The sequence below is a fragment of the Betta splendens genome, chromosome 9, assembly GCF_900634795.4.
Source record: "Betta splendens chromosome 9, fBetSpl5.4, whole genome shotgun sequence".
Classification (NCBI taxonomy): domain Eukaryota; kingdom Metazoa; phylum Chordata; class Actinopteri; order Anabantiformes; family Osphronemidae; genus Betta; species Betta splendens.
Window position 1 is genome coordinate 27,103,581 of NC_040889.2, and position 13,634 is coordinate 27,117,214.

At 42.0% G+C, this 13,634-nt stretch overlaps 3 protein-coding genes across 4 annotated transcripts; 2 read left to right on the plus strand and 1 right to left on the minus strand.

The window, feature by feature from the left end:
- The first annotated feature begins 1,210 nt into the window (after positions 1-1,210).
- pmpca (peptidase, mitochondrial processing subunit alpha) lies at positions 1,211-5,917 on the plus strand. Its single transcript, XM_029163466.2, has 13 exons — positions 1,211-1,361; positions 2,386-2,588; positions 2,684-2,763; positions 2,855-2,937; positions 3,072-3,166; positions 3,255-3,355; positions 3,523-3,786; positions 3,926-4,015; positions 4,094-4,215; positions 4,310-4,400; positions 4,616-4,678; positions 4,767-4,911; positions 5,066-5,917. Exons 1-13 carry the CDS (start codon positions 1,288-1,290, stop codon positions 5,233-5,235), a joined length of 1,581 nt encoding a protein of 526 aa, XP_029019299.1. The 5' UTR covers positions 1,211-1,287; the 3' UTR covers positions 5,236-5,917.
- A 166-nt stretch (positions 5,918-6,083) lies between these two features.
- inpp5e (inositol polyphosphate-5-phosphatase E) lies at positions 6,084-11,160 on the minus strand. Of its 2 annotated transcripts, XM_029163464.2 has the most exons (12): positions 11,028-11,160; positions 10,094-10,235; positions 9,374-9,860; positions 8,972-9,095; positions 8,798-8,895; positions 8,593-8,717; positions 8,359-8,478; positions 8,098-8,205; positions 7,803-7,964; positions 7,608-7,723; positions 7,346-7,482; positions 6,084-7,156 (listed from the first exon to the last, which is right to left on the minus strand). In XM_029163464.2, exons 2-12 carry the CDS (start codon positions 10,158-10,160, stop codon positions 7,024-7,026), a joined length of 1,677 nt encoding a protein of 558 aa, XP_029019297.1. In that variant the 5' UTR covers positions 10,161-10,235; positions 11,028-11,160; the 3' UTR covers positions 6,084-7,023. The 2 variants fall into 2 exon arrangements, with proteins under 2 accessions (XP_029019297.1, XP_029019296.1); XM_029163463.2 differs by having other exon boundaries at positions 9,374-10,235.
- A 1,160-nt stretch (positions 11,161-12,320) lies between these two features.
- On the plus strand, positions 12,321-13,186 carry LOC114862284 (gamma-crystallin M2-like). The gene is made up of 3 exons (XM_029162438.3): positions 12,321-12,461; positions 12,556-12,798; positions 12,876-13,186. The coding sequence occupies exons 1-3, from the start codon at positions 12,429-12,431 to the stop codon at positions 13,152-13,154; spliced, it is 555 nt and encodes a 184-aa protein (XP_029018271.1). The 5' UTR covers positions 12,321-12,428; the 3' UTR covers positions 13,155-13,186.
- The last annotated feature ends 448 nt before the right edge of the window (positions 13,187-13,634 follow it).

Genomic DNA, 13,634 nt, shown 5'->3' on the forward strand with positions numbered 1-13,634 from the left:
ATGTAATAATTTAACAAAGGGAATTCTTATACTTAGAGTATTATCTGTGTCAGCAGTGCTAGAACTGTGGAAGGAAGAAGGAAGAGTCGCGTGATGAAGATGGACTGGGCAGCGCTGTGGATCTCAGTTACACAGAAGACCTGCTTTAACATCTGATGAGTCTCTGCGCTAATACCTGAAAAACACACAGTTGTTTGAAGGATAAATACACAAAGAGCAAAATACTGCAACATAGCAGACCTTACCATGCTGGGTCCACTCCTTCCAGCTGTGCAGGTACTCAGAGTCATGTTCGCCCTCAGACACTGAAGAAGATGATTTCTAAAACATAACTTCTTATGTACAAATACTAATACTCTCAAATTAAATACACCTCTAAAATGTTCGTCACTGTAAGGCTAATAAAAGCGATACTGTAATTAATTCCTGTAAGGTTCAAGGTTACTTTACTCCCAGCTGCCAGTGAACGTTTATCATCTAATAACGGGCGTCTCAGCTCTCACCTGTGGAGTGCTCTGTCAGCAGCAGCTTTAAATCTCTCACAGCCTGGGTGAGGTTCTCCAGGCGCTGCAGCAGGTGCAGGTTTTCTTCTTTCAGCGTGTGGATGGTGTCCTGGAGTTCATAGGCTGAGCTGCAGCATGAAAGCAGGCAAAGCGACCACACAGCTGTGGCAAACTGCAACACACAGGTCATTGTCTGCTGTAAGCGCTTCACACAGTCACATCCACTTCTGTCAGTCTAATTCTTGTGCAGATGCACAATATGTCTTTCTTGTACTATGTACTTGCTCTCAGCTGACTTGGTGATGTGTGGGCAAATGCTATTGACCTGCTGATGACTTTAAAAGGATTGATTGTCCTGTTTTGGATCCGAGAGCCCAAATTGTGTCAGGTTCGATTTAACGTCGTTTTGCCACAGCTTTTAGTGAGAAAAGTCTATTCCTGATTTATGGGCAAATCTTGAATAATTTAGAGGAACCAGTACCTATACAATTGTAATTAAGTTATTAGCGTTTAGGTTGTCCACGTTTTTCAATCAAGGAATACTTTAGATGATTGTGAACAAGGAAACGACAGTCCGTGTCCAGCAGCGTTGCACCATCTCACATAAACACGGGTAAAAATGTGTCCCTACGATAAGGCTGCGATCTGTGACTACGACATTTACTGAGATCCCGCGTTGCTTTGTTCGTCCAACGAGACCTACGGAGAGGCGGGTCACGTTTAAACAGCAACCAATCGGAATGCGGAACGGGCAAGCGTTTCGCCACACTTCTTCTTCCGGGCTATGCCCTGGTCACGCACAGGACCCAAAATGGCGACACACTTAACGAAGTGTAGAACCTGGAGTGGTTTCCAAAGGTACTAAAGTGCTTATAATACGTTTTCTGGACTATTTGCCGGGGTTGTATCGTTTATAGAGGAGCCGGAGCAGTAGTAATTCAGTGTTTGTCTTGTCATCTCTCCGCCGGTCTCCTGCAGCGTCTATACGTCCTCTTTTAGGTTAGCATACTCAGTTAGCATGGTACTAATTGTTAAAAGCGCATGTTGTTACTACTGTTGCATAATGTCGTAATAAAAAGTACGACGTTGCTATGTGTGAGGTAGCGCTGACTATTAGACGTGGTATTGTTGCGCTTCTGGCCTGATAGACACGTACCGGCAGGTCACACGTTGCAGTTTAAAGTTGATCTGGCCCTGCTACACACCAGCTGGTGTTAGCCACGTTCTTATTGCTTCACCATTGTCTCGAACTCTTCAGAGTCGTATTTCGGTTTTTGGTTGTAGTAGTAGTTGGTGTCGTTATATTTTTAAAGACACGTTATTATTATTATTATTATTATTATTATTGTTATTATTATTATTGTTGTTGTTGTTGTTACTACACGAAGCAAACATGAGAATGAAAACAGAAAAGATTGGTGGGAATAAAGACTTCTTCTGTTTGTTGTTGTACTAACAGTAATAATACTTATTTACTGTATATAAACATTAATGGCATCTCCCAAAACTGCTCACGTTTCAATTGCTATTTCCAAAAAAAATATTCATATTGAGATTTCATGTTTTGCTGAAGTGGTTCAAATCCAAATGTGTAGACTGTTGCACAAACAGGGAAAATCAGGATACATACGGCCATGTAACCATCAATGATACTGGGCTTTTTGCAGTATAAGTCATTAATTCAGTTACATAAGTCTCGAAATTTGACTTACTTTCTTCAAGCTGATCCTACTTTTGAGCGACAGTTAATAACAAGGCAGTTACATTTTTAGGAGATCAAGAATACTTATTTCAGTTTGACCTTCAGTAGAACAACTTATTATTTAAAAAATCACGTGTGACTAAGCCATTTTTTATATAGCTGCCCTTTGTTCTTTTAAAGGTTTGGGATCACGACTTACAGAAAGTACAGTAGTGGCAGTGGATACCCAAATATATCGCTCTCTACGCCGCTGCCTGGGATTCCTAAACCAGTGTTTGCATCTTTGGATGGTCATGAAACATCTGAGACCAAGATCACCACTCTAGAAAATGGCCTCAAAGTCGCTTCCCAAAACAAATTTGGTCAATTCTGCACAGTTGGAAGTAAGTGCCACAATTGATCTTTCTAATTGATCTTTTTCACATGTCACACATGTCTCAGTATGACTGAAATGTGTTTTTTTCCCTCTCTATTTTAGTTCTAGTTAAAGCAGGATCAAGATATGAAGCTAAATACCCAAGTGGAATTTCACATTTCTTAGAGAAACTTAGCTTTTCTGTAAGTACTTTTGCTTTTGGAACATTTTCCACTTATTTACAAACACTGCAATGAGTAAGACGATGCTGATCACAATCTTTGTTTTTTTAAGTCCACAGCACAGTACGGAAGTAAAGATGAAATCCTTTTTGCTTTGGAAAAGCATGGAGGGATATGTGACTGTAAAACAACAAGGCAAGTATCAAGTTCTGTGTATTTCTGTCTTCACAAGTAAAGTGTGTTTGTTACTTTTATGGGAACAGAAGGCTTGAAAATTTATTTATGTGCCATTTATCATTATTATTATTTTTTGTCATTTTGCTGTGCAGAGATATCGCCACGTATGCAGTGTCAGCAGAAGCAAAGAGCCTGGACACAGTGGTCAGCCTTCTTGCTGATGCTGTCCTCCACCCTCGACTGCTGGGTAAGTCAGGTTTTACTTAAAACAAGAGCAGTTGCCAGTGATGTGACCTGTACACTTGGTAATATTAAGTGCGTGTGTTTGCATACAGAGGAAGAGATGGAGATGACCAGAATGGCCACACGCTTCGAGTTGGAGGATATAAGCATGAGGCCAGATCCTGAACCCTTGCTTGAAGAGATGATTCATGCTGTAAGTTGCATATAAGTTGCATATTACTCTTTGTTAAACTGGCAATAATAAATAGAAAGTAATTGATTTGAATTTATTATGTATTAATGCAGGGTTAGTTGTTACTGTCAACATTAAACAGTGTTATTTCATTAATTTATTTATTAACAAGTGACTTTTGTTTCCAGGCCGCATACAGAGGCAACACAGTTGGACTGCCTCATTTTTGTCCTTTAGACAATGTGGACATTATTGACCAGGAAATGATTTACAACTACTTGCGTAGCTACTATACTCCTGACCGCATGGTGCTCTCTGGAGTTGGCGTTGACCATGAGCAGCTGGTGGAGTGTGCCAGGAGGTACCTGCTGAATGTGACGCCAGTGTGGGGGTTGGGACCTGTACAAGATGTGGACATGTCTGTAGCACAGTACACTGGTGGCATGGTCAAAGTAAGTTAGGGCAACAGTATCTGTTCATTACAGAATGATAAGACATTTAAATAGTTGAAAGTTGCTAATACGTTTAGCCATAAATATCCCACAACTTAATGTTGCATCAGAAGATTAATGGCTTGTTTTAATCTGTTAGATAGACAAGGATATGTCGGTGAATTTTGTTCCTGATAAAACTCCAAAGCGCACCCACATCATGATTGGCCTAGAGAGCAGCTCCTACATGGTGAGTGTCTTTGTCTTTGCCTGATACATTTTCACAGCAAAGATTTTAGAATTTAAAAGCTCATTCTTCTTTTTGCAGCTTGAGGAGGACTTTATTCCCTTTGCAGTGCTCAACACAATGATGGGTGGAGGGGGTTCTTTTTCTGCCGGAGGACCTGGGAAGGGCATGTTCACCCGTCTCTACCTCAACGTACTCAACAAGTAAAGGCCTCACAAGCTTTGTTTTAGCATTTTGCACTCTTAGAACAATAGTTGTGTTAGTTGCCACAAATCTTGCTGTCTTTGTCTGTTGTAGGTATAACTGGATGTACAACGCCACCTCTTACCATCATAGCTACGAGGACACAGGGCTGCTATGCATCCATGGCAGTGCCTACCCAAAAGTGGTTGGTATACATCTAAGATACAATGCAGTATCTGCAGGTCTTGAAAACAATTTCTTTAGCTGTTTTTTTGGAGGGGGTTTATAAATTTCTAATATTCAATTTGACCTACGCGATGTATTGTTTTTTAATCTATTTTTCTATTATTGTCTTGAGATAACATTTTTTAAATGTCTAATCTAATTTACTCTTCCTGTCATTATTGCATTGATAACTAGGTAGGGGAAATGGTGGAAGTAATAACAAGAGAGTTTGTTAATATGACTGCTACTCCAGACGAGGTAAGTCACTACAGCAAAAATCCTGCTGTTTTATTCTTTTCTTTTTTATTACTATTGAAACGTATATATATTTTTCCCTGATGTCCAGTCAGAGCTGGAGAGGGCCAAAATTCAGCTAAAGTCCATGTTGATGATGAATCTTGAGGCCCGGCCAGTGATTTTTGAAGATGTTGGGCGCCAGGTTCTTGCCACTGGAAAGAGAAAGTTGCCGCATGAGCTGTGTGATTTAATAGGTGAGTACCGGACAGCAGCACTAGTTTCATTCATCCTCATAGAAAATAGCTTTAAAGAAATCAGAAAATATCCTTATTTTGGAATCAAAATGACACCCAAATGAATGTGAAGAAAGATTCCTACAGCCTGCTGATTATTTTACTTAATTCCCAGGTAACGTGACGGCCAGTGACATCAAAAGAGTAACAAGTAAGATGCTGCGCAGTAAGCCTGCAGTAGCAGCTCTGGGAGACCTGACAGACCTGCCCTCATATGAAAAAATCCAAGCTGCCCTGTCCAGCAAAGATGGACGCCTGCCCCGTGGATATAGTCTTTTTGGATAGAGCCTAATTGTCAATCATAAAGTCTGAAGGTCTGATATCGCTGTAAATAAACTGGACTGGAATTTTTTTCCTAGTATTTCCTTACACGACAGAAATCAGCTCACTCTGGGGGGGAGCATGAAGCCAAACCCTCACCAAGCTGCTTAATTAATGAGACTGAGGGATTCAAAGCAGAGTTCGGTTTTACTTTACTTACTTTACTAGAGTAGTGGATGTCCACTTAGAGTATGTTTATTTATTGTTTTTGGACAGGAAGTCGTTTGTTCTTGTATAACTAAGCTAATTGACTTGAATAGCTTTAGGGAGAAGAGTAAAATGGGGGCGGCTTCCCTTCCTGCCAGTGTCAAAGCTTATGTTTAGACATTTCTGTTTGCACACCCTCAACTCAGAGCCCCAGCTCATCTTTCTCTAGCTACAACATACACAAACTTGTGTAAGTCCATGTGTTGCTGCGGAAAGCACAACTTTGCTATATTTAACCGAGGACTGATAAAGAAAATAGATCGGTTTATAAAGCTTTATTACTGTAGTCACTTTGTCCCAGCAAAAACTAAGTAGGTTCAGTCACATTGAGGTCAGATGTACCATTAAAAATGAATATTGCTTAATTATGTATTTGTTCTTGTAATAAATTCACTTAAAATGTACCATAAAATTTAATAGAATAAATAAAGAAACTGTATGATATTGCATAATTTTCAAACAGACAGTGGAGTGAGGTGAGAAGTCGGCCTGTCTGGAGCACATCAGATGTAGCAGGATTGAGTACCCATCACACTGAGCACTGGACTGTGCTAAAGTGTTGTTGGACTAAGATAATTCTCTGAGAATAATTCAAAGAGAGGCGATAAGTTCATAGTATATTTAATAATTTGGCCAACAAATGTGTTAAATGTTTATTACTAGATGTTACATATTAGGTGACGTATCAAAGAAAAACAGGCCCTGAGGAAACGGAAACAAGACCTACAGGCACTTTTTGGACCATTCTTCATGCTAGAAGTTGATGACTGTGGTACATACAGTACATAAATGGTGTAAGGTTACAGAGCAGTGACATGGGAGGTAAGGCAATAAGTTACAGTCTTGCAAAGAACTACCTCAACTAGTCACGAAAAAGCAAAGTTACAGGCGTTACAGTAATAACATACTCCATTTATTAAGTTGGAAGTGAGTTCCTTGAAAAAAATCAGCTAAAATATTTAATATTTAATCTCCCTGATATTTAACAGTACCATAAACCAAGTTATAACCCTGTGACTGCAGCAACATCCTTTAGGCTATTTGATGACAAATACCTTGTGGTTGTAACAGCTTCTTTCAACGGTCAGGCTGCATCTCCATAAAACTGCTTACAACAATAATTGAGTTAAGCCACAATTATAATTGTACCTAAATTACTTTTATCACAAATTCACAAGGTCTTTAAACACTGAAAGAAATGTTATTGATAATTTTTAACGGAAAGTAATTAGAAAAATTAATGCACAAAAACAAAAGGTGACTGTCAGGCTGCAACCCTGCGAATCTGTCCTCGTGTTTGAATAGGGGCCTGAATAAATAAAAGGTTTGACCGTGTCTTTCTGAGGTACCTGCCCTCAGCTTTCCTCGGCCTGCAGGGCACTCGTACGCAGTTCCCAACTATATCCAACAGAGGGCACACTCTGCTCAGTTACAACCAGCAGTGAGCTTCTGTGTAGTTAAGACAACTCTGGTTCCCTGTGCTCCTTAATCCAGCTGCCTGTTTGTGGCACAATATGATCCACTTCAGCCTCTAAGAAATCCACTCTAAGAGATGGAGCAGATGGTGCTGTTGCTTTGGTTCTTCATGGCCTCCTTCCTTTTCAGCTCCCTGGTGATCCTCCTCCTGATGCCTTCCAAGTACAGGCTTCGGTCGAACTGTCCTGCACCCAGAGGAATACTACCCAGCACAAGTACATTTAGTCCAACACACGTCTAAACAATATCTGAACTGACAGCTGTCAGAAAGTTTATTTAGTGGTAGAAGTACAATCCCAACAACCACAAGAGTTTTTCATTCACGATATAATATTTATAAATATTTGTTTGTTTCATTCATGCTGGATTGTAGTAGTGTCTCGGGACTTACTTGTCTCTGCCCGGCCTAAGTTTGACCTGGAAGACGCCAATAACCGGCCGATGGTCTGACGTCTTGATGCCGGAGCAGCTGGTGTACATGATCGCTTTTATGTCATCAGCCTGTCTGCTTCTGAACAGGATTCTGTCCTGTGAACACAGGGTCAAACCACAACGTCAAGTTTAGACTTTCACCTCTAAAAAGTGTATATGATCATTTTGTGGCAATGTTAAGAGGCTGTTTGTATTCGCGTATATGGGTTTAGTCTTCTTACTGTGTATGAAGGCGTTCTCTGTTTAGAAGTAGTGTCATAGATATCGCAACCGATATCAAATTTATACGTGGGGAAGAAGTGTATTGGTGCCTCATGAAAGCCTTTAAAGATTGAACCTGAGGGAGAAAAGGCACATTCTCAGGGGGAGAACAACCCAACAAAACTAAATGTTTTCCCTGAGAAATAAAACCCTACCATCCTTCATTTCCTTGGAGAGCTGGTCATGCTCCACCAGAGGACTCATATCTCTTCCCACAGTACGGGTCATGGCATTTTCCACTTCAGCCCGGTCTTTACTCAGTCGAAAGTTAAAATCTCCAAACCAGAAAACTTGGTCAAACCTCGTGGTGACATCAGCTATAGTTAAAAATGACAACAAGGCTTAAATTTGAGCATTATTATTGTAATATTTAACAATATTGATGCTTCACCTGCTACTAAGAGGTCTAGAAATACAAAAAGACGTTTTTTTCCAGAATTTAAGTCTTACATGATGTGGAGCGATAAGGGTTTGTGTCTGGAAGCCCCTTTGGAAGGGCTAAAGCCTCCACGATCTTGTTGTAGTCGAGAACTCGCTCGTAAACTTTGGAGTCTCCAGCTGGAAGAACCACAATGACAACACAGAAGAAACACATGAAGCATCACTACCTGCAAAGCTGAAATCCAAATATGTAGAATGAGTTTTGAGTGTAATAACTTAATAAGATGCATCTGTTTGCAGCCTACTTGACCCGAGGAACTTTATACTCACAGGTAAAATGTGATGTTATGAAAAGGAAAGAAGTGCCAAAAAAGGTGAAGGTGATCCCCACAGCTCCCTTAGTCTTGATCTGAGAGATGATCCTGGTCGTGACTGTGGCGTGCTCCACCTCTAGGTGGGTCAACAGAACAAATGGAAGGATAGTGTCAAAACAGCAGCACGGTGATCTGATTCTGACATATCCTCTATAACTGTGAGGTTAAGGTGAGTGTCTGTAAGACTGACCTGAACAGAACCAGATGAGGTCTCTCCTGGCAAATACAGAGAGATACAAAACACCATGTGATGCTGCATACAGCATAACATAGTATGGTCCCAGAGTCTCCTGAAGCCGGATCTCCCACTCCCTCCTGCTCATACACAAGCACATATACAGTGTAGCAACTTTACAGTTTTTCAATGACGGAAACACAAGTAAAGAATACTTTACCTGTCAGGACAGCCTTCCTGAACCCCAATAACATAGAAGTCTTGTGTAAATTCAGAGTCTGTAGGTAGGAGGAGATCTTCTAAGTTGGCTGGAAGCTCCTGAAAATGATATAGACTTTACTGCAACAACAAGTGGGATTGCAATTGTTCATGTTCAAGCATGAGTTATTCAGACCTTCTCTCCCTGCATGTTCCACGTGGCAATGTAGACGCCCACCCTTCTTTCAGGGAAGTAACGGTCCAGCTCATCCGCCCCAAGCAGGGCACCACTTCCCAGCAAGCTGCCCTCTAGAAAGCTCCTGAAGAGGAAAATTAGCAGCTCAAATTGGTAACCAGCTAGTCTTGCATTAGTGGCTGATGAGGGATGCTACAACTGAGCTATTAAAAAAACTGACAACTGTTATGAAAATGTTTTAGCAGAGAAACATACCTTTTTAAAATGTTTAAATAAAACCTTTAGAAACCCTAAAAAAAAGTTAAGGTCCTTTCATAAAAAATGAGAAATTGAGCTAAGCTTTAGAGGAGACTAAGGAGGAAACAAACTGTATAATGTACATGATCTGTATCCCAACTGTACCTGTTCCTCACATCCTGGTGCCTGATGGGGCTAAGCACGCTGTAGTTGGACCTCAGGGAAGTCACAGAGGCACTGTCCGACCCCATGCTTTCCAGAAGCCGGCTGTCGCTCAGGTTCCTGTGGAGTCTCTTTCCAAGACTCTCTCTCTTCGGCAAACCATAATCCAAACAATCCTTGTTAATCCTATTAGCTGACCTCAAAGTAGCTGACACAAAACTCCTGTCCAGTGCGGGCAGAGGCCCCATGGGTTGAACAGGAGACAGCTGCACCTTTGGGGACATCTGCCAGTGGTCTGCCGGGTCACTCTGCTGACTGTGGGGTCTTCGTTCATCCTCAGAAAAGCTGTTCCCCCTGTCTCGGAACACCGGGGATCCAATAGCAACGGCAGACTGGGGTCTTACATTGGTGCCCTGGTTCCCGAGTGTGGTGGAGCTGCTGAGAACACGGCCACCTTGACCTGGAAGCGTTTGGTCCTCTTTAAGTGAGTCTGTGGAAGAGCAAGTCTCAACTGCGTCACTTAGGCTTTCTTGACTACATCTCAGCCTCCTGTTTCTCACAGTCTTCTCAACTGAGCCAGACTTGTTAGACCTGGGCAGTGACGGCGGCTGAGGCTGGAACGGATTGTTATCTCTTGTTTTCTGGCCGTGTCCGGCAGCGAGTTTAAAGGAATCATTATACTCGTTGCGAGATTTGGCGTCTACTAGGAAGGAATTGCCAGACCTGCTCTCATTGATGACTGAATCTCTTTTGTCGGGAGCCTCAAGGGACTGATGCAGGCTGTCTCCATTCATCGTCATCTTCTCGTCATGTCCGAGGACATGAACAAGGCCAAAAAGAGCTTCCGTATCAGTATGAGACACATCTGGACAAAGACAGAAATACATTCAACTGGTAGTATAATCCATCAGTCAGTTCTCATTCTATAGATTTAACAATATTTAGTTCTGATTAGAATAGTTTTAGAAGGCTGTTAATTAGGCTGTAAAACACATCAAACTCAAAACAATGTAGTTTCTAAAACTATTGAAAAAAAGGACATTATCACCTTCTTGATAAACTGTAGAACATTATCTTCACATTTAACAGATTCAACATTAAATGGAAACAATGGGACCTTTTATTTCTGTTACTTAAACCTGTCAGCACTTGTAACCTTTGATGGAGTAATGTTTCCAGTGTCTGACTTTATGTGCTACTAACACCCACTGGTTTTTACTTGTGAAATAACTTCTTCCATCCTGGAAAGACGGTTTACTAGACATAAACTTTCAACTTAAACCACTTGCAGGTCTCTACGTATTGCTCATATATCATCCTGTTTGCGTTTATTAGCATCCAATTTAGCATTAGCAACAAGCATCAATAGTTGTAGGTCAGCTAACGTCAGCTGGCACCAAGACCGCTGACAGCTAACTAAGCGGATGCTGAAGCTCAGTAAGTGAATCAAATGGTTTACAATACTATGAAACACAAAGACAACATAGCTAACAAAAGTAACTAACTAGCTTTAAAAACACAGTGAGCAAATCAACAGCGATCTCCAGGCCAGCGGTTTAAAGCGGACGTTTATTACATGCGCTCAGTAACCAGCCTGGCACTTAACGCTAACGTCTTATAATGTTATTTAACCGTGATCCACTTAAAGTGACGTTACCGATCAGGGACGTGCGGCTTCAGTGGCTAAAAAGTGTCGCTAGTTCAATCACTTCCTTAGCAACGCTTGACAACACGGACTGTTACTAAGACAAGAGAGTCACACGAGGAGCGCGGCCGCGTCACAGCGCCACCCAGCGCCAAGAGGTCGAAGTGCAGCTGACCAGGACCTGTCACTCATCCGTGTTAGACTAAAACCCAAACTACAGGGCAAACACACGCATAATAGCAGCGGTCCAACAGTATTTATGTTTATGTATCTGTTAAAAGTAACAAAATATTAATCATGGGGCCAAGTGGCTGCTTAAAACATAGGCTTCCAGCTTCATTTATATATTAGTTATAAATAGTTATTTAGTTTAAATAAATACATATATGTCTGTTCCATCTCAATAATAGTCCTTAATCAATTATATTTTACCTAAGATTATCTGTGACTTCTTTTTCAAAGTGCCATTTCAAAAGGAAAAACACAATCAGATCTTTTAGCATTTTTGTTTCTTATAAATACTAAAATCTCATAAAAACATCTGCATCTTTTGTGTGTTAACTTAAAACTGTGGTATTGGTATGTGTGTTTGATAAAGCAGAATAAAATGTTACACAAACATTTGAAGCTGGTTTATTATTTGCTTATTAGTTGTTCCATATTGACAAAAAGGCTCTAACTTGAAATGTATTGTACTGTACCATTAAAAAATGACTTTTAAATGATTGTATTTAATTTATGTGTTTGTTATTGTTATTATTATAACTGGTGTCAAAAAGTCATTAAAAAGATTTAAATAGCACATATTCTTTATTTTTAAAGAGATAGTTTCTATTGTATTTGTGTAAAATGACCTCTTTTACTGAAATTTTCACCAAGATGTAATAAAATAATTCATTTGAGTGGCAGAGCCCATACAGGGTCAGATGCTGTGTAATATGATAGAAAAGCATTATTGCCTTACTTTGGTCTGTCACGAAAAGGCAGATTTCAACATGTCAGTGACTTTGCGAACAATTCACTTTGTTGTACGTCAGGACCAGTAACAACAGAAAAACACTGCTGCTGACAAAACAGTGTGCGGCGCTGAACGAACAATGTCAAGATGTGACCTTCCGATTGTTAACCCTTTCACCCTTTCTGCGACCCCCACGCTGTACGAGAAACGGACGCTGAAAACATTTCTGAGCCCATCGGCCCCTGGAAACGAGGACAATCCCTCTATATTCTTTGCATTTCTATGGCGCGGCTGCTGGCTCAGGGGGTTTGGACAAAGGGCCCCGTCTGTGAGCCAGGTATAAAAGGAAAGGGTTAAACCAGGTGGGGTACAGTTCGGTGCAAGAGCAAGAACAGCGCTACAAGCAGCAGCAGCAGCAGCAGCAGCAGCAGCAGCAGCAGCCCACTGACAGCACAATGACCTCCACTGGAATGAACATGATGAGCAGGGTAAGCTTCCGTCCTCATCACATTCACGTAGCGCTTCATCATGGGCCCCACGCAGAACCCGTGTGAGCCCCTCTTCCCTCTCTCTCCCCCTCAGATCGTCTTCTACGAGGACAGGAACTTCCAGGGCCGCTCCTACGAGTGCATGAGCGACTGCCCCGACATGTCCTCCTACATGAGCCGGTGCCACTCCTGCCGCGTGGAGAGGGGCTGCTTCATGGTCTACGACCGCACCAACTACATGGGCAACCAGTACTTCATGAGGAGGGGCGAGTACGCCGACTACATGAGCATGTTCGGCATGAGCGACTGCATCCGCTCCTGCAGGATGATCCCCATGGTAAGGCCTGCGGCCGGGCATGTTCGGCCGCCGGGCGTGAGCTCGGACCGGGCACTCACCGCTCCTCTGCCCCACAGCACCGCGGCTCCTACAGGATGAGGATCTACGAGAGGGAGAACTTCGGAGGCCAGATGTACGAGCTGATGGACGACTGCGACAACATCATGGACCGCTACCGCATGTCCAACTGCATGTCCTGCAACGTGATGGACGGCCACTGGCTGATGTACGAGCAGCCCCACTACAGAGGCAGGATGATGTACATGAGGCCCGGCGAGTACAGGAGCTTCATGAACATGGGCATGAGCGGCATGAGGTTCATGAGCATGAGGCGCATCATGGACTCCTGCTATTAGAGTCTGCACTGAATAAAACTGTCACCACCTGAGCTGCTCCTGTGTGTTTGACTCTTCTTCTCAAAGCTTTAGATTTTAGGGGAGTCTCGCTGTCCGTTATCCCACTTTCCTCTGATTTTCAGTCACACGCTGCTGAAACTCGTGCCTCCGCGTCGTAAATAAATGTTGAGTTGCTGAAGTGAGCAGGAGGAAGTTTAGTCTGGCTCTGACTGGAATCTAAACCTTGTGTCTACAGACGCACACAGAAAACTTGGACACTGTTGCATAAATACTGCAATAACTGAGATTCTCTGGTTATTAACACTCGCTCAGACTCAGAATAAGACTGAGTTGGTTTGTTTCCATTTCCTTTAACCTATATTCCATTTCATTTAATGTGCAGCTCGGTCGACCTGGACATGCAGCCTTTTGTAAATTTAGCATTAATTCTTCCTCTCTGTGTTTTTGTGTCTCCACTTACAAACTGTTTATCCCCACTAC